The sequence below is a fragment of the Toxotes jaculatrix genome, chromosome 4, assembly GCF_017976425.1.
Source record: "Toxotes jaculatrix isolate fToxJac2 chromosome 4, fToxJac2.pri, whole genome shotgun sequence".
Lineage (NCBI taxonomy): Eukaryota > Metazoa > Chordata > Actinopteri > Toxotidae > Toxotes > Toxotes jaculatrix.
Window position 1 is genome coordinate 12482516 of NC_054397.1, and position 19754 is coordinate 12502269.

Sequence of the window (19754 nt, forward strand, 5' to 3'; positions counted from 1 at the left end):
TTTAAATTTTTATAAGACTTATAAAAAAAAAAGAAAAAACATAACACAATAACCAAGGCATGTCATACATTGTGTTTTTTCTTTGTTTCTCTGAGGAGTATTTACAAACAGGCTTATGTACAGATAGCAATAACTCAGAAATGGAAAAAAGCTACATATAGTCTAGCACAAACAACCAGTTAGCATAATGATAATATATTTGTTATGTACAATGTAACTGGCAAGGCTAGAGCAAGAAAGAACATAAAGATTCTGCAAAAGATTTAAATAACTTCAAGTATCTGTCTTGAGGTTTCGTGGAGGTTTTAGTCCGATGGACGCCGATTTCCAGAAACACTGAAGAGAAAAAAATCTAGTCGAGCTGCAAACTGTGTAGTGTGGCTGGGAAAGGACAGGAGGAGCTCTAGCCGGAAAGACGACACAGACAATGCAACAAACGTGGCGACACAGAACAATCACTTCTCTGATAAATGCCCACTTTTTAAGAAACTTTTAACACAACCATATGAAATCTCCTCTCCACATATAAAGTGATATCCAGCTTATTGGCCTATAGCACCTTTTTTACTTCTCTGAATAACAAATGTGCAACAGGCAGAAAAAAAAAAACAACAAACAGGAAACATGAACATACTGTTCCTCTGGGGAAAATGGTAGCTGCTGACATTTTGAGTGTCTGTTTATGGGGAAATAAAAGGTCAACAGCTCTTAGAGTATAGTTCTTGGAGTTCGTGGTTTAACTAAACATCTTAGGTATTCATTAGTAACTTCACAACATTCTGATGCCATTTAATTTTCTCTGTCATGAAACCCACAACTCGGAAAATTATCATAATATTGTTTCATTTCAATAATAAAAAAAAAAAACTTCATAGTAACTGCAAAAGCGTATCTCATTCATCACCTAGTACCTTACATGTAAATTAAGGTCCAAATATAATGAAACCATAGTCAGAATTGCACAGTCAGCTGTATGAAAAGAAGAACTAGCTTGGTTGAGGAAAGATTGGGCTATTCTTCTAGGTTAGCATTAGTTAGGCCTACTCTAATTATAAAGCCACTATTAAGAAAAGTGTGGCCCAGGCACAGGCCATTTGTCCTATTAACGTCTCCAAGTGCATGAAACACTAATGCTACTTCACGACGTTCATATAACAACACTGTAGGGCTCAGTTGCCTCCCTTGTTTACATTTCAGTTTAGTGTATCCATTTTGGAAGGAAGAAAAAAAAGTCCATATACAACACAACACAAGGCTGCGGCCAGTGCCATGGTCTCTGAAGTCCCCCAAGGCATGTCTCAAACGGCACCCATCCAAGTACACTGCTTTTGACAAGACTTGCACTGTAACCCTGAAAACAGGAGCACCATAAAGACTCTAGTGTAATTTTTTTTTTTTTTTTAAGACCTTAAAGTAGAGCAGCGAGAAAGTTAATTGAAATTTCTGTTCTTGTGTGGCTCAAAGTAAAACTGCCATCAGGTGTCAAATCAAAAACCATGTCCAAAACAAACCACTCTACGAGAAGAGTAGAGTGAAATTTATGACTGTCCTCTCAAAATTAGTGCATTTCCTGGGCAGCAGGGTACCATTTGAGAATCTGCTCTGATCAGCTGCGCCATACCAGACATCCTTTTTCCAGGCCCCCTCCTTCCCTCACCCCCCTCCCTCCCCCGGCCCCTTCAACACTCCTCAGCAAACGGTAAGGGGCTGTGGCTCACTCTCACGCCGCTGATTTTTCTTCAGTAGCTGAATGCGGTTGTGGCAGTAGAACTTGATGGCTCGCCAGTCGCGGTGGTTGCTGACCAGGAGGGGGCACTGCTGCAGGCAGCGCTCACAGTCAGCCTTGGCGGGGACTCTGAGCTCGGTGATGTTTCGGGTCAGGTGCTCCTCGACTGCCGCGCGCTCCGCCTCTGACCACGGACGCTTCAGAACGCCTCGCTTTCCTACAAGGGAGAGAGGATGAACGGAGATTCAGATTATATGTCTTTTAACACCTTCTCTCATTTGGCATGAGGGTGGTGAAACCTCCAGTCCGGTATTATAATCTCAGTATTAGAACCAGGAATTGGAGTTTCTTCTAATGTTGATGTTTAAGTGACACTGTTGGAACACAGTTTACTGACTGATGAAGATCTAGGTCACTTCCAATCAGATCTAGGTCATTTTCAATCATGTACAACATCACTAACATTCCTCACTTCATTAATATGCATCCCTTACTTTTTTTATTTATCAGATTTACAGTTAATTAGGAATTGAAATCACTGTATTTATATATTTAAAAAAAATAGTTTTCACCTTCCAAGAACATGTCTTGAATCTTTTTCATTGTAAGCAGAGGATCCTGACCATTGTCTATACATAGTTTTTTAATTTGTTGTTTGTTTTCACAGCAGTGTGCATTTCCTGGAATTTGACCAGTGAACCTCCTCTGCTGTGATAAATATGTACTGATACACCTTGTACTTTACCCTTACATACTGACTTGCAGTCTGTCTGATGAGCCAAGGAGCTTGATCTGCCTTTGCTGTGATGCTCTTTCCCCTCTCTCTACCTTTCTGCTAATGTTGATGCCACCTTGTGGAGGGAGACATACAAGATTTCTTGTAGTGTTTTTGTTTGCTGTTCATTCTTTTATGATTGCTAGTTGTTTTGTGTGTGTTTTTCATTGTCTTTATTTCATTGACATTTTCTTGTTTTGATTTTCGCTCTTCAGGTGTGATTGCAGTGTTTTTAATCTCACTTGCACATTTGCTTAATTTATTTTGTTGTTTTCCAGCTTTTTTGTTTCCTGCTGCTCCACATCTCGTTTTTTTACACTTATACGTGAGACCCAAACAAACCTGATTTGGGCTGACCTGAGCCTCTCCTGCGGTTTGCCGGTGGAGGCGGAGGAGGCAGAGCAGGTGGGTGGGTGTTCTTGAGCTTCTTCGGTCGTCCCACCCGCCCGTTGTTCTTGCCCTTCCTGACATACAGCAGGGTGGGTGTAGGGTTCGGAGCAGCAGCAGCAGGGGCGGGCACCTCCGGCTTCTCCTTCACCTGCTCTCCTTCAGACTCTCCCTCTGAGTACGAGTCTGCAGAGTTTCCTGACATAACTGGAAAGAGAGACGGAGGAAAGGTAGTGGGGAAAGAGGAGGTAAAGAAGGAGTGGAAAGCAAGAGCAGAACTTGATTAGACTCATCTGTTACAAATCTCCAAGTTTCCGATAAAACTCCATTCACACACAAACCTACACAAAAACTGGTAGGGGGGTTATAATCCTTTTCCAGCTAGGGCTTGTTTGACACCATACAGGAAGGGGAGAAACAGCTTGTCTTGGACAACAGAACAAACCATCAATCCCACTCATACGTTCAGCCATCCATTCATCTCACCATCCAGTTCCAGGCAGATGTGGTTCAGGCTCATCCCTCTGAACAGTACTCCATCTCTCTCTCCACAAAGCACGACTCGGCCCACTCTGCCCATCAGGCCTGGGTCTTGGCCAATTCCGGCACAGTTCTGTGTCACATGGTACTCCCTCTCAAGGAAGTGCTCCAGCCTCTCCACAGCGCTGCCTCCTGGCTGCCCAGGCTCCTCTCCTTCTCCCAGAAGCAGCAGCTGAGTTAGGATTGCTACCTGGCGGCGAACCCTGGTCTGGGTTAGGGCACGGGGATTGCGGGTACCACTGGAGCGGGCCAGGCTGCGGAGTAGATCAGTGCCTCGCAGTGGTGTGGCAGGGGAGTGGTAGGGCCTGGCAAAGACATATGGGTTCGCAGGATCAACTCCTACATCCTGCCGTGTCTGCAGTAGGAGCTCCAGGCATGGCTCACAGTGAGGGGGAAGGATGAGGGGCTGGACACGTCCACGCTTACCCTGGACCCCAACTCTAGGGAGATGCGGAAGCACCAGGCGCTCAAAGGGGGACAGCGAGGCCTCTAGAGGGGTGAGAGCTGGAGGGGCGCCAGGTGGGACAGGAACGGGGCACTGGGGAGTGACACGGGCACGATATTCAGCTATGGAAAGCTTGGAGACCTCACACTCACGTCTTCGGTTGTACAGGATTAAGAGAGCCAGGCTGGAGTGGCAGAGAAGGCGCCAGGCCTCGGCTGACTGCAGCTGCCGAGACAGGGACAAGAAGGCAGAGTGCTGCAGCCGACGGAGGTAGAGCACCAGAGAGGACAAAGAGGAGAGCAGGGGCAGCATGTGGTGACGCCCCGAACTACTGAAAACAGAAAGACAGTGAGTGATTAGTTCATTTGAATAGTTTCCATTACCTTACAAAAACTTAATGAGTTTTTTTGTTTGTACAACTTTTAATGTACCAGCTGGCATGTTCCTGCGGAGCCAGGCAGGTATCACTGGTGAAATATGTGTGCTTAAATTAGTTTTTCCTTCTAAAGTTGCCAATAATTATTTTCATGACTGATTAATCTCATTTTTCTCAATTAATTATGTCTAAAAGAGGCCCACAGCCCATTGTTATGTCTTTTGTCCAACCAACAGTCCAAAAGCCAAAGATCTTCAGTTTACTATTATTTATTTTATTTTATTTATTTATTCAAATAATCACATATGAGAAGCTGAAACCAACAAGCATCAACTATTTTAAATTGTGCCCTCACCTTAAATAATAACAAATAAACAGTATTAAGTTATTGTGGCAGTTAGTATGTTCACTGCGGCCTAGCACCTATGTTTTTGTGTGGAAATACCCAAAAAGCGCAGAACTAATTTAAAACTAAGTTGGAAGACTTAAGTTAGACTAAATCTCTTTATCAACACTCTTTGCTACATCGTTTCGACAGTTTGCTGGTCATCATGGAAAAATAAACATAGTATTTGTCAGGAAACAGACAATCTAGTGTAAATTTATCTTTTTGGTTTAATGCAATTTTACTTTGATTATGACTTTGAAATACATGAATATATTTTAGGGTTTAGCTGTGAACACAATGTTGGTTTATCTTTGGCATCTCTCAAATATATGTTATGCTGTAACTGTTGATAGATGTGGAATCAAACAAATTATGCAGTTGCAGGGAACAAATTATTCATATACTGAAGGATTATAATGTTTATTTTTCAAAGATGACCAGCACTCACACTCACAATCTCACAAATTTGCTCAAAAAATAGATGACGTCATAATACCTCAGCAAATCCTTTTCCTTATCCTCTGTCCCACTTTCATCTTCTACCTCCATCACACCATTCTCCTCCTCCTCTTCTTCTTCTTCCTCATCCTCCTCATCTTCCTCTTCTTTTGGTGGCTCCATCTCTTTGGCCAACTTGATGCTGAAGGACTGAGGAGACACCACCTCTACATCCTCCTCTTTGGGTCTCTTTACCTCCACAACCTCCACATCTTCTTCATCTTCGTCCTCTTCATCCTCCTCCTCCTCCTCTTGTCTGTCTTTCTTAAGCCTCCTCATTGTTCCCTTCCTGGACTGCGTCACAGCCGTCACAGGGGGTGGGCTCCTCTTTAAGACAGAAACTGGGACTGCGTTCTGTCCTCGTGGAGGAGTCAGCACAGGTGGGGTGGAATTCCTTCCAGAGGAGGAAGGTGACTGGTTGGCTGCTGTGAGAGTGGGTGGAGACATGGAAAGGTCCTGGATGCCACCCTGTGGCAGATCTGAACTGCGGCTCTGACCCACGACCTGTGAGGACCTTGAATGTTGCTGAATGTGTGTGTGAGTTGTGGCAGGGTTTGTGTTCTGTGCATGCAGGCGGGGCATTTGTGTGTAGCGCTCAACGAGGGCAGAGCACACTTCTGGTTGGTGGGCATGATGTTTGTCTAAGTGACGTCCAAGGGAGCGGAAATGGCGTCCACAGTACTCGCAGGTTTGGCGCATGGAGTCTATAGATACTCCTCCTCTGGGGACATTCGTGTTGACGTTGCTTGTGCTGTTGGAGCCCAGTGGAGCTGGAGCTTTGAACACAGGTTTAGCTGAAGAGGAGGAAGACGAGCAGGGAGGGGAGGACTGCGCTGGAGGGTGGGATGAAGGGAGAGGACGGTTGTGATGAGGAACGCTGGCAGAGGAGACCGGTGGTGGCCGTCCGGGTGGGATCCGATGGGGGGTCTTTTTCTTTGAAGGAGTGCCGCGACGTTTCTTGCGTCGACGTAGTGCTCGCCCGCGAGGGCTAGCATTGTCCTCGTCCCCAGCATCTGAGTCACTAGCATCAGAGTGGGAGATGGGGGAGGAGGAGGGGGAGAGGGACCAAGAGGGGGTGACATACTCCTGCTGCTGCTGTTGTTGCCGCTGCTGCTGCTGCTGCTGGGCTGTCAAAGAGAAGGGCTCATCCTCCTGGAGGTGAGGGGGGAAAAAAGAACGTCACCTGCTGTTCTAATAACATATTTTTAGTATTAATATAATGATTTAAAAACAAAACTTGAATAGGTTTAAGCTCTGTTAAAGTGTGGGAAAATTTTGAATATTTTATTTAATATAGTGGTTCTCAGCCTTTTTCTATCATGCCCTCTTTTGGAAGCCAAAACAAATAATTTACCACCCAGACGTAAAGTGATTACATTTTCTATAAAACATTATCACTTGAGCTCATATCTTGCTCTTGAGCCTTGTGTCTTTGGGGTCTTGCGTGTTTCTTTGATTTGGGATTTAAGTGACAATTTGCTCAACAACAACAACAACAACCCGTTTCTTGTATTTTATGTCTTGTTTTGTCTGAATAAATCTTGCTGGTATGCCCAGCAACCGCAAATCAGCTGCTGCAATGTAAACAACAGGGCCACTGTCCACATCAAAGTCAGTCCACTAAAGTGCTCTTTTTTGCCAATGATAGGCTCAGATTATTGTGTCTATAAGTGTCTGACAGCATTATGGATAGGACTCATACAGAGTTAGACCTTTTTTAACTAAGTGAAAGATCCTTTTTGTTTAACCAGAATACAGCCATTATATCACTACCAGACTCCACTGACAAAAACAAGTTATCCTTTAATAGAAAACTTTTCAGTTTCTTCTAAAACTTCAATTTCATTTCTTTGTTTTCTACAAGAACGTCATTATTATTTACTATACTTAATGTTGTCAGTGGATTTGCAGTCAGGAGAGTCATTAAAATTCAAAGCAATAAGCAAAAGGTTACCATTACTGGCAAAATAATTGACAGTGAACTGTCTGCACAGAAAGACAACAGAGAGCATAAGCAGGTTAATGTGCTGTTTTAATTTAAAGGAGTTAAACTCGATGACATCTTATGTCATTAACACACATAATCAAACAGTTATCCAGCGGAGAGGGAGGAGGACTTTATGATAATGATTATGTTGAGTCCAACATCAGGGTTGTCCACCCACACCCAGACAGGTGGCATCCTCTAGGCACAGCAGTGCATCACAACCGCCTCAACAAGATTTGCTCTCTAATATTCTGTTTGTATTGTAAAGTGAGTCAGTGCTTCTTTTTTTTTTACTGCATATATGTTAGGCAGCCACACAGAGCACAATTAAGTATCAGGTGCAATACATGCATTTACTGTAAGTATTCATACTTTTTTAAACTTTACTAATTCCTGATGGAAATATCTGGCTCGAGCTGCTAAATACTCACTATTCTAATACTACCCTATTTTTCACCAATCAGTCTGTCTGCTGTTTGGTGCTGAGCAAGTAGAGTATATTGGGTTTTTTATCGCTTTTTTAATGAAAATATCTGCCTACTGCAGCCACAAACTATGTTTTGAGAGCAGGTAGAGTGAACCAAGAGTAGTGGGCTGGGCAGCTAAACAATGAGCTGAAACCTGCTGTAAAGGTAGATATTTGTATTTGTGTTGATAATAGTAGACTCCTATCTTTGTAAAGAAACAGGCAAATACTTAAGGGAAGTAATTTAGGAAAGTATGAAATGTTACCTTCCACAACACTGGGTGTAAGGACGGTGGTGTACATTGGTGTGCAAGTTATCGATTTTTAAATAATAAAATTGTGTGTGTTTAGAAAACGGGGTGTTTTTCTCTTACCTTTTTGATATTGTTGTTATTCTCAGTGTCAGAGTTACACTCGTGTTGAGCTGGAGACACAGTACCACGGAAACCCTGTGGGACACAGAGCAGTCACATTAAAACAGCCGGCTCACTGCTCATTAATGTTTGCCATCACAATCAGCCTAAGCCGTCACTCAGAGCACGGGAGGACACCCCTCCACAGTCGGTTGTAAGCATGGAGGTTGATTAGGAGTCCAAATCTCCCCCAAACAAGCCAAACAAACGCAGTGAAAATAGATATGCTTTCAAATGCTGTCAACATCTCATCAGTCAAAAGGAGAGGTTATCAATCAGGCTGGAATGCTAAAAATATAACAAATCAGCCAATAATAGAAACATGAAATGGTGTGTTTTAGACTTTATCTCAGCAAAATTTAAGATCTTCAAATATGCGTTCAAAGAAACTGTAAGCAACCCTGGTCACACTTAAACCTCTGATGTCAATTTCTCAATTTTCAGAATTTAATTTTCTTAAACAGATTCTCTTATCTTCATTTTGTTGAGTAAATTGATCCAATCTAATGAGATCCATTAAAGGAACAGATGTCATGTAATAACCATGGTTACTGTTGCTAAAGCACTATAGGTAGAGAGAGAGCTGGAGCTCAGCCATCACCATGGTAACCCCATGCCTTGCTTAGCAGTGTGCGTGTAGCATGAATGTGTGCACAGTGGGTGGTGTGAATGTGTGTGTGTGTGTGTGTGTGTGTGTGTGTGTGTGTGAATGTGTGTGTGTGTGTGTGTACGTATGTACGTACACACACACACGTGTGCGCGTGTGACAGACAGTGAGTGTGTGAAGCTGATCAACAGTGTGTGAATACACATATGGTTGCCTATCTGAAGTCATCAGAGATACGCACAGTGAATGAGCGTATTTTTATACTTATGAGGACCAAGTAGCCGAGGGCAGATAGTTAAAGGAAACTGAGGAAGGAGATCATTTTCATGCCTTGGCCTACTGAAGCAGTTGGTTTGGGATCAGAACTTGAGTTTAGATTTGAATTTGGAATTAGACAAAGGTTAGACAAATTAAACTATAAAATAAGAGTAAAAATCATTTTTTGGGTTACTGGTGATGGAATAAATTTCCTTAAAAGAGCTTACAGGTGTGACAGAAATACATGTGTAGTTATATTGAATATGTTTCTCAAGGCACTGACCAGGTTTTCTCCCCACTCTGTCAGACTGTAGTCCACAGTGATCTCCTCCCCCTTGGTGATGTCTCGGATGGCGATAACAACCAACCGCACCTGGCTGCCACAATGGACCTCTCGGATGCGACAATTAGGGGAGGGAGGGAAGGAGCTGGCGGTTGGGGCAGGAGCAGAGGCTGTTGGAGCTGTTGGAACTGCCGGAGCCGTGGACACGGGAGTCAGAGACGGGGCCTGAGCTGAAGTCGCCATAGCCGGGACAGGAGCTGGGACTGGTGTTGGAGTTGGGGCTGAGGAAGCAGCTGGAGCTGGAGCTGGGGCTGGTGTAGAGGCTGAGCAGGAGCTGGTCTTGGATCCAGTGGAGACTTTGTCATGAGCCTGTTCCGACGGACCGCTAGGAGGTGAAAAGGGTGGGGGATTGGAAGTAAAATTCACTATCTTCATCAGTCAACACATGCTGTTGGTCTGTTTCTATTCTATTTCCACAATATTCTGTTTTTTCATGCTTGGACTGGAAAGATCATCTGTCTGTCTGCCTTTTTAGTTCTATAACGATTAGATGACTGAGAGAATTATTTGACAATGATTTCTAGAACTGAATAACAGTTTCAATCATTTATCAAGCAAAAATACCAAATATTTACTGTTTCCAGCTTCTCAAATGAGAGTGCTGCTTTTCTATTTTAGTTTTTTAGTTTCCTATACTGTTGGTGGGACAATAGCAATTTAAAAATTTTAGCACGGCCTCTGGGTTTTTTTCCCTTTAACTTTCTGTCATCTTATTGACACAAATTGCTGTATTATTATTAAACCTACAGGCTTTGAGAGTCCTGACGACTGAGAGTCACAAGTGCTGCTCTCAGACAAAGCTGTCCTCGAGTGCTGAGTTAAGATCAGCAACCATTCATTATTTTCTAAATCTAAAACCTGAGCGAAAGAAGTGGCCTTTAGACAGGCCTCCAGGAACTCTTTAACCATTTATTAGCCTGCATACACGCACAATATCTGTATGAAATGTTTAGCATAATATGCGAACAGCAAAAATACTGTATTCTAGTCACAGTGATATAAAACCACACAAATGTTCACTCACCAGTTGTGAGGCACAGGCTCTGTGTTGCAGAATGGTCCGTCCAGTGTGGGCCGTTTATTCTCCGCTGCTTCCTTGCGATCACCTGAGAACACAGGAACAGTCAGTATAGAAGAATTACATACAAATATGCAGGGACACACACACTCACACACACATACACACACACACACACACACACACACACACACAAAGGTCATCACTCCATCTCCTGGAGCACATACACAGGTGCACATCACAGCACGCACATAGACAAGCACATACACATACACGTGCAGAAGTAGGTCACACTCACTTGCACATGCTCCACCCCCACACCAATCACACAGACACAAGCACACAGAGTTGATGGCAGCAAGAATATGGCACACAGATATAACGCACACAAACACACACCTGGGCTGAAGCTGGGTTCAGGCACACTCTCTTCCTCAGTGTGTGTAACAAAGACTTTCACGGGTGTCCCTTTCCTTTTCCTTCCACAGCCGCGTCTGCAGAGAATACACACACACACACGCAATTATCATTTAATCAATTGGCCTACTGGCCAAACTTCACATCAATCAGGTCAGAGTGATCAATAAGCTGATGGCCACCTAATGGATCAATACAAAATGCGTTTAGCCCTCCCTTACAAACAAATGAAATACCAAAAAATAAAAGCACAGAAACAAGACACAGCAACGAGACATTTACTTAAAATGCTATTTTCTTTGTATGACTGAAGCAGCAAACTCGAGTGCATGGTCTTAGATTTTACACATTCTCCACTGATTGACCTGCAGGGAATTAGTTCAGTTCAAGACCTGCAAAACTCCCAGCAAAGATATTCTTGAACGTACCGATTTTGAAACTTTGCCATCTTTCCTCACCACACATCAGGTTCAGAAATTAGAGAGAGCTCAGCACAAAAGTACACTTCAATGTTCATAAAATGCCTGAGAAGTTTTCATTTAAAGGATAAAAATGCCCCCCGGTAATTAGGAGTAACCTCTCTTGCATTTCAACCTATTCACATTTATTTCACTGAGCTGTCAAAATTTATATGTGAATACGAATATTGTCCCCTGTGACCATCATAGGAGATTCTCTGCAGTGCATTTCTAACCTTTAACCCTTAAAGAAATGTAAGTAATTATTTCACTTTTTAAATCTCAAACTGTGTACAGTCTGGACCAGAAGAAAATGTTGCCACCACACACCCAAATATATACATATACATTTACATACGTAAAAAATATATATGAACAAGATAAAAAAAAAACACTATCATATAAATAGAGCTGGGTATGATTTGAATTTTGGATACTAGTGCTGATAAGCAACTGATAAGAAAGCAATTATTTCTTCAAATCCTTATCTAGAGGAGTATAAACGCAAAACACTTCTTCACATTTAAAAAAAAAGAAACAAAATTTCTCAAATGTCAACATGTTATCCAAACACAAGCAGCCATATGAGAACTTAGCCTAAATAAAACACAGTATAAAACTAATAATGTTGTGATATAAATCAGATGCCTTTGGATCAAGCAATAAGTTAAAAAAACAGTACAAAACTCACTCACCACACATTTAATACCAGCTTTGAGTAACTGAGAGATTTAGATGCTATAGACCCATTTCAAAAAGTATCGAGGTTCATAGAAATCTCAACAACTGAGGAACAGGACAGTGAACTGGTTAGCCTGTTACTTTAGAGAGGAATGTGTGTTATATTATGACTTAAGGTAAAACAAATCCCACAAGTATGTAATGCTTCGCAGTTGATAAAAACTTCCCATGAACACAAATCCACATATTATTCTTATTACTGTAATTATTATTATTCAAATTATTTAGACAAATCAACACACTGAATCCAAACAGTAATGACCACACTGACCATAGTACAATTCTGAAATCTTGTTAGTGTTAACAGTTGAGTGCTCTGACCCCTGGATCACCACTAAGGAGTGTGCCATTACCCCAGAGAGCTCAAACGCAGCCACCTGTGTGAGCCCAGAATGGCCAAGCGAGATTATCTTCTTCAGACTAAATCCATGCCAAAACCACCTCGTACAGAAGAGCCAAACTGATCCCGCCTCTGCCGATTCTGGGCTAGTTCTGTTTCCACAGATCTCAATATTGTTTTCCGTCAGTCTATTTTTTACTCGCATGACATTGGAGGCTCTTAAAACTAGGCCATAGGAAGATCGTGCTTTGGATTTTGAAGTGTTCATTACTGTGTGTGTGTGTGTGTGTGTGTCCGTGTGCGTGTGCACTTGCATGCGTGCGTGTTTGCATGTAGACAAGAGAAAGAAAGAAAAAAACAGAGAGAAAGAAAGGAAAGAAGAAAAAAGGAATAGGAGAGAAAAAAAGTGAAGCAGCAGAAAACAGACTGAGGGAGAAAAATAGGGAAAGGGAGCAAAGGAGAAGAAAAAAGAGACACAGAGAGAACAGAGAGAGGGAGAGATACTCATTCAGCAGAGATATCAACCAGACCCACTGTCTTTGTATTGATCCACTCCACTCCCATCTGGACTCGTGATACTGTGCGAGCATGTCTGTGTGTGTTTAAGAGAGTGCGCAAGAAGAGCGTGCACCTGCATTTCTGCTCACATACGTACAGATTTTTCTTCTCCTCGTGAGAAGCTTTTCTCTGCAACAACTGACCAAACAAAAACTGGCTTTGAAAATACACTCAAAAATCAAACATGATAACTACCAAGAAATCATGATGAAGTACGAGCATTTAAATACTCATTAAAGAGTGAGAAAAGATCTACTTCAAATCAACACTAAAAATCACGACGACATAACGCACAGCTCAACAGCCATGATGACACATGGATAAGATCCTCAGCAAACAGCATCGCTCAACAACACACACTTGATGTCACAACACATTGCTGTGTTTCTGATGAATATGTTGCACATTTATATATGAAAGTGAGCTCATTTTTAGATCTGTACTCAAAAATAGGGATTTTTAATAAGGCTGAAACTGATGTAATGATATTAATAAGGATATTTTGCCTAAATTGAAAAAGTAGCCTCAAGGCAATGTCCACTTCCTAGCCTTTTACAAGAGCTCTCAACCACAACTCACTTACAAACTTAGGTACGGTGATGACAACTGAGCAAACTGCTGATTAAGAAATGAAAAGCAGTTGAAAGCTCTGTAAAAACCCAGTAAGAAGACCTTGAGGTAGCATTATTTTGTTAAATCAAGATTGTGTCCAAGCCAGTGAGCTGTCTTCCACTTTCATGCATCATCATCTATCCACATATGTTTTGTAAAACTGTCACATTATGTGGTCATATCATCACAATACAATTCCAGTGACAGGCAATAGCTTTTATATCGAATTCTTGCCCAGCCCCTGCTGTAGAAAAATAATATTACAGAGTCAGTCGTACAACAATGCTGCAACAGTTGTTCACACTTACATACATTACTCACACATCACAGCCTTAGCTCACCATCCTGAATTACACTTGATCCCAACAGGTCACCAGCTTTTCCCAGAAAAACACTGTTTTCCTCAGAGTTTATATTTTGCTGGATTATTTTGGGTCTTCTGAGTGTGTGTCTGTGTGTTGAGTTCTGGTTCAATGAGTTTCTGGGAACTTTCTTGCCAACCAAATCTGCCTCACCTCCACTCCTTCAGTGGGCTGACCCCTCAATCTCTCCCTCCATTCCTGTCTCATTCTGTCTCACCCTCCCGATCGATTCTCTCATTCTTCTCTCCCTTCTTCACTCCAACTAAAACACACACACACACACAGCCCCCTCCCGCCAACCCACATGCATGCACAAATACACAAACAAGTCCATACTCAAGACCCACATATGCGTGAGCACACATACAGACACGCACAGCTCAAGAGTCCACATCTGCACGCGCACACACACACACACACACACACACCCCTCCCCCTCTCTGGCCCACATGCATGCACAAACACACACACACACACACAAACACACACACACACACAGATACACACAGGCACGCAAACAGCCACTCACTCACACACACACCCCTCCCTCACAGGCTTACAGGCACGCAAACACACTCACTCACTCACTCACTCACACACACACACACACACAAACACACACACACACACACACACACACACAGTACACACAAATATCCTCTCTCTAGCCAAGCTCACATGCACGCACACACACACACACCCCTCCCCCTCTCTCTAAAGCTCACATGCGCACACACACACATAGGAAAGCTCACTCAAGCGCACACACACTCTCTCTCTCTCTCTCTTTCTCTCTCTCTCCCAAGTGCTCAGTTTCTCTCTCCCTCTCTCTCTCTCAAATAACCAAACCCACAGTCTCATGTTCCATCTCACACACACACACACTTTTTCCCTCTCTGACACACACACACACAAAGGCAAGCATGCACGCATACAATCTGCACATTACAGATTCTCAGACTCATGCATATCTGCTACAATATATTCTCTCCTCCTCTGTATTGCACACACACACACACACATACACACATGTTCCATCAAACACATTATTCTTTCTCAGCCACAGACAAACAAATATTACGTGTGCCTGCGGATACAAACACACAACCTCCTGTCACGCAACTGTTTCTTCTGCTCACTCCACATACGTTTGGATTACACACAAACACAATCACTCACACTCACACACACGGCACACACATGTAGAAACTCACTCAATAAGCCACACGTACACTCCGTCCTTCATGCAGAGCGTTTCTCTCTCTCCAACACACACACACACACACAGAATCCTCAATAATAAAACAGATACAAACACACACATCCACCCTCCCCCCTTCTCACATATACCATACCACCCACACACAGTGAGCACATACACACAAACATACTTTTCTTTTGAGCATGCGTACACACACACACGTACACACACTTGTACGCATACTTGCACACACACTGTCCTTTCCTCTTTCATAAACAAAGTAGATGCATAAACACTCTCTCCTTCCCTCTGTATGACACACACAAACACACTGCCCTTGTCTAGGAGCCACACACACACACACACACAAACAGATACACATACGCACACACACACACAAACCTTGTGTCTGCCTCCCCCTTGACACACACCCCTCCCTTTCTTACTGACTGCAGAACAAACACACACACTCACACACACACACACACACACAGACAGAAACAGACAGACATACATACACACACCTCTCCCTCCAGAACAAATACACAAACACAGAAAAGGCACACACAAAGACACACACACACACAGCATATGCACTAGCTACCAAGCCTTCTTTTTCAGTTTCCAAGACACACACACTCACCCTCCCCTTCTGTTTCAAAAGCTTGCACACACGCAAGTGAATGTGCACACACACACACACACACACACACACACACACACACATCCTCACTCTGTCACACACCCTCCCTTCTCTTTTCCTCTCTCTCTCTCTCTCTCTCTCACTCTCTCTTAAACACATACACACACACTCACTGTGCTCTCTCTCTCTCTGCAACACACACCCTCCATCTTCTCCTGCTCTCTCTTCTCTTTGAGACATACACACTCTGATACACACACACACACAAACACAACCTCCCCATCTCTGTTCGTCACAAACACACACACACACACATCTCTCAGTTTCTTAAAGACAGACACACTCTTTCCTTCACCACTTTCTGCATTGTTTCTACAGTACCATCTCTCACACCACAAGAAATAATTTGTTTACTTTTAAGACAACACACACACATGCACACAATTAACACAATCTAAAACATCAGATATACTCTTCCTTTACCAATCATACTTATTATTATTATTATCATTAAAAAACACACACACTGAAACCCACACACCACTTGGTTACACATAAACACAGTCCTTCATGCTCACACACAGACACACACCTCCCATCCCTCTCTGTCTCTTGCTCTCTCTCTCTCTCTCTCTCACACACACACACACACACACACAAACAAACACTCACATTCCCTCCCCCACTCTCCTAACACACACGTATGCGCAAACACACTCTCCCCTCCCCTTCCCTGTGCCTCTAACACACTTCCCCTCTATCTCTGTCTCTCACACATACACACACAAAACACACACATACACTTTTTATATGCTCCTTCTCACGTACACACACACACATGTCCTTCACAGTCTCTCACAATCCCTTCTCTCTCTGTCTCTCTCTTCTGCCACACAGTAAACACACCTTTATTCCCCACTCTTTTTCCACACACACACACACACACAATTAGTTTCTCTTTTTCTCTCTGTCTCTCTCATACACACTTTCACAAGCACAATAACAGGCATGGATGCGTGCAAACACACACTCTCTGAAAAACACATTTAAAAACACATTTTCCCTTCTCTCAAACACACCCTGTCTTCCCAACACACACACACTCTTTCTCATTGACTCAAACACACACAAACTCACAACCACACACACACTTACTTGCTCACTCACTCACTCACTCACTCACTCACTCAATACTACACACACACACACACACTCCTGTTCTCTTTGTCACACACTCCTTACACACTGTGCTCCCCCTCCCTCTCCTCATCTCACTCACACACACACACACACTGAGTGTCTGTCTCTGTCACGCACACACTCTCTCCCCCTCCCATCCCTCACACACACTCCCTCCTCCTTCCTCTGCTCTCACACAGACACACATGCAGAAACACACACACACACAGTTACACACCACCCCCCCCCTCCCCGCACACACACCACTCCCCCTCCCTCTCTCTCTCTCTCACACACACACACACACACACACACACACACAGAGCTGCTCCTTTCTCTCTCACGCTCTCTCCCCCTCCCTGTGTGTGTGTCTCTCACACAACCACATGTACGCGCACACTACACACAGGCGCGGGAGCGCACTTACTGAGACACACACACACACATAGGGAAGCTCTGACAGTGTATTAATTCCAACATTTTTATAACTTTGTAAAATTGAACAGTTGCATTTGCAGTAATGTTCCTGAAAACTTTTGTTATTTACAGTTTAAGACACAACCCACTGTTTACCTGACAAAAAGTATGAATTCAAGGTATATGACATGCTTCTGTTGAAGAAATAGTGAGTACTTGTTAAAATTGCTGCATCCTGTCAATTAAAAAACATCCAAAAGGTTAATTCAGTATCAGACGCATACACACGCGCGCAAATGTACACAGACGCGGACTCGCGCACGCGCGCACACACCTCTTTGGAGCTGCTTTGTAAGGTGGAATTAACGTTCAAAAAACAAGCTAGCATGAGACAAACACGCCACTTTCTCACATCATTTCTTCCGACTGGACTTTTACTCGCTGGCCAACTTGACAAATAACGTATGTTTACAACTTTAGCTCCATCAAAAACACCCTCACACATACATGCGCGCACACACCCACCCGAGTCTGGCTGTCATTGGAGAGGAAAACACTATCATGACACAGTTTTTCACTATTGTATATAATCATGATTAACTGACTCCCTCACCCCCGCAGTGGTGGTGCCGGTTTGACGCCTTCTCCGTCGCTGTCCAGGCTGTGTGGTTCCCGGTAGTCGAAGAGCGAGCGTACGGTCTCCGCCATGTTCACGCCAGCGATTGCTGATGTTCCGCCGCCGTACCGTTCAGCCTCTCGCTCTTCTCTCCAGCCGCTCAACTGGCTCACACCAAGGTTATTCCAGCCGCTCCCAATGCGGCGCAGCGGAGGGGTGAGCAAAGCACGACAGAAGAAAAAGAGTCCGTACTGTAGGCTATAGTGTCTTCTTAGTCAGTCAGTATCGGACGAAGGGATGAGTTTAAAACTGCGTATTTAAATAGACCCACCGTGATGGGGCAAACGTCAATTTGCGGGTCACTTTTAATAAATGAGACGATGGTAGCCACCCCTGCCGAGGAATGGACGCGCTCACCAAGCAGATGAAAAAGTAGACCGTTTCCAAGAAGAGTGATTAGCTCGCTAACTGCGAGTAGAAATTATTAAAATAAAATAATGCTGAAGAGGAGCATTAAGGTAAAGTTTGTCTTTCAAACAGAAGAATATTAAGGCATGCTAGGAAACATTTTCTAGCGCTCTTTACAAACTCGGATGTGCATCTTGTTATCAACAGGTTAACTCAATTCCCTATAAAATGTGATATGTGCACAATACAGGATTCATTAATATATTGTGTAGCCAGTGTCTTCTGTTGTTTTTCTCAACCCAGCTCCAAAAAATATCTATAATTGACTGGCACTGTTGTCTTCCGCGTTCAAATTGTAGCACAATCTGGTCGCTATCTGATCATTTATACATTTAAATGAATGATTTTTGCCAAAACGGGATCAATATGATCAATATTTTAAGTATGTTCTAAGTATGCATTTGTGAGAATGTAATCTGTGCTTAGATAAACATTTGTCAGCAATTTGTCACCTGTCAGTACCTGTATGTCTGGAAAAAAAACTGAGATTATATTAAGGAACTGACGCGTGATTTGGTGAGTTTGTAGGGTAGAGCTTCAGTGATTTGCTCCTTTACTAACAATCAATACTGACCTTAGTTTACCTTCCATCTTAACAAGAAAAAGAACCTACCTGGGTTACATACAATCCAATGGGGATTTAAAAAATCAGGATAAATCTGCTTTTGAAAGCAAGTGTCACACCATTGCACTACATGGTCTACAACAATGGCGTCCATCAACATCGCATCTAAAATGATTTGAGTAAACATATTTAGATCCTGTATGTAATCCTATGTAATTTTGTTATTTATCTGTTGTGCACTTGTTATTATATACAGCAAACCAAAGGTCAGTGTTTAAGTGGTGAGAAAACACCTGCCTTCTCTTAAAATCCTATTAGTTTATTGTTTTTGTACAAAGTACTATATGGCCCTTGTTGCTAATTAATAAGATATGTGTGGAAAACATGAATTGGATTTTTTAGAAAATGGAATAAATAAGGTTTGTGCTGGACACACACACATCGTATACAGTACATTACATTGTGTTCCAGGGGTTTGCTAATGAATTTGTAATCACTGAGGAAAGCACACTTACACTAACGCTGATTAGCCACTTTCTTCCCTCTAATTTACACACATTTTATGGTGCAAGCTCTCACGATTTCTGGAGCTGTAAGCATGAAAATCAGTGGGTAATTCACAATATAGGCCTACTAATGTTACACTGCCCACAAGAACAATAATGAAGCCAATTCTCTTCTACAAACCACTGCAAGCAAGCCATGTTGTTCATTATTGTACCTGTGTATCTGAGGAGGGAATCAAATTTTTTAATGATAAAATGATTTCTCACGACACCATGTTTTCACTGTGTTATTAAATACTACTAATTTCAGGGAGTTTTACAGAGAACTTCAATAAAATAATGCATTACAAGTGCACAGCCTTTTTAAACACATAATACACACACGACAACATGTTCATGTGCTCCACCACACAAATGTAAAATCATAAAACTGACAAAAGGCTT

At 42.7% G+C, this 19754-nt stretch overlaps 2 protein-coding genes across 4 annotated transcripts in view; both read right to left on the reverse strand.

Annotated features, from left to right (window-relative positions):
• On the reverse strand, positions 1-17907 carry si:dkey-117m1.4 (serine/arginine repetitive matrix protein 1). Of its 3 annotated transcripts, none has more exons than XM_041037340.1 (9): positions 17769-17907; positions 10627-10721; positions 10234-10315; positions 9150-9534; positions 7963-8037; positions 5134-6287; positions 3375-4201; positions 2844-3095; positions 1-1943 (listed from the first exon to the last, which is right to left on the reverse strand). In XM_041037340.1, exons 1-9 carry the CDS (start codon positions 17861-17863, stop codon positions 1690-1692), a joined length of 3219 nt encoding a protein of 1072 aa, XP_040893274.1. In that variant the 5' UTR covers positions 17864-17907; the 3' UTR covers positions 1-1689. The 3 variants fall into 3 exon arrangements, with proteins under 3 accessions (XP_040893274.1, XP_040893275.1, XP_040893273.1); XM_041037341.1 differs by having other exon boundaries at positions 2859-3095; positions 3375-4204; XM_041037339.1 differs by having other exon boundaries at positions 3375-4204.
• Positions 13923-19754, reverse strand: part of cntf (ciliary neurotrophic factor) — a 19365-nt gene continuing 13533 nt past the window's right edge. Inside the window, exon 4 of the transcript XR_005894009.1 lies at positions 13923-13933. The gene's annotated coding sequence lies outside the window, so the exon portion shown is untranslated. The remainder of the gene's footprint in view (positions 13934-19754) is intronic.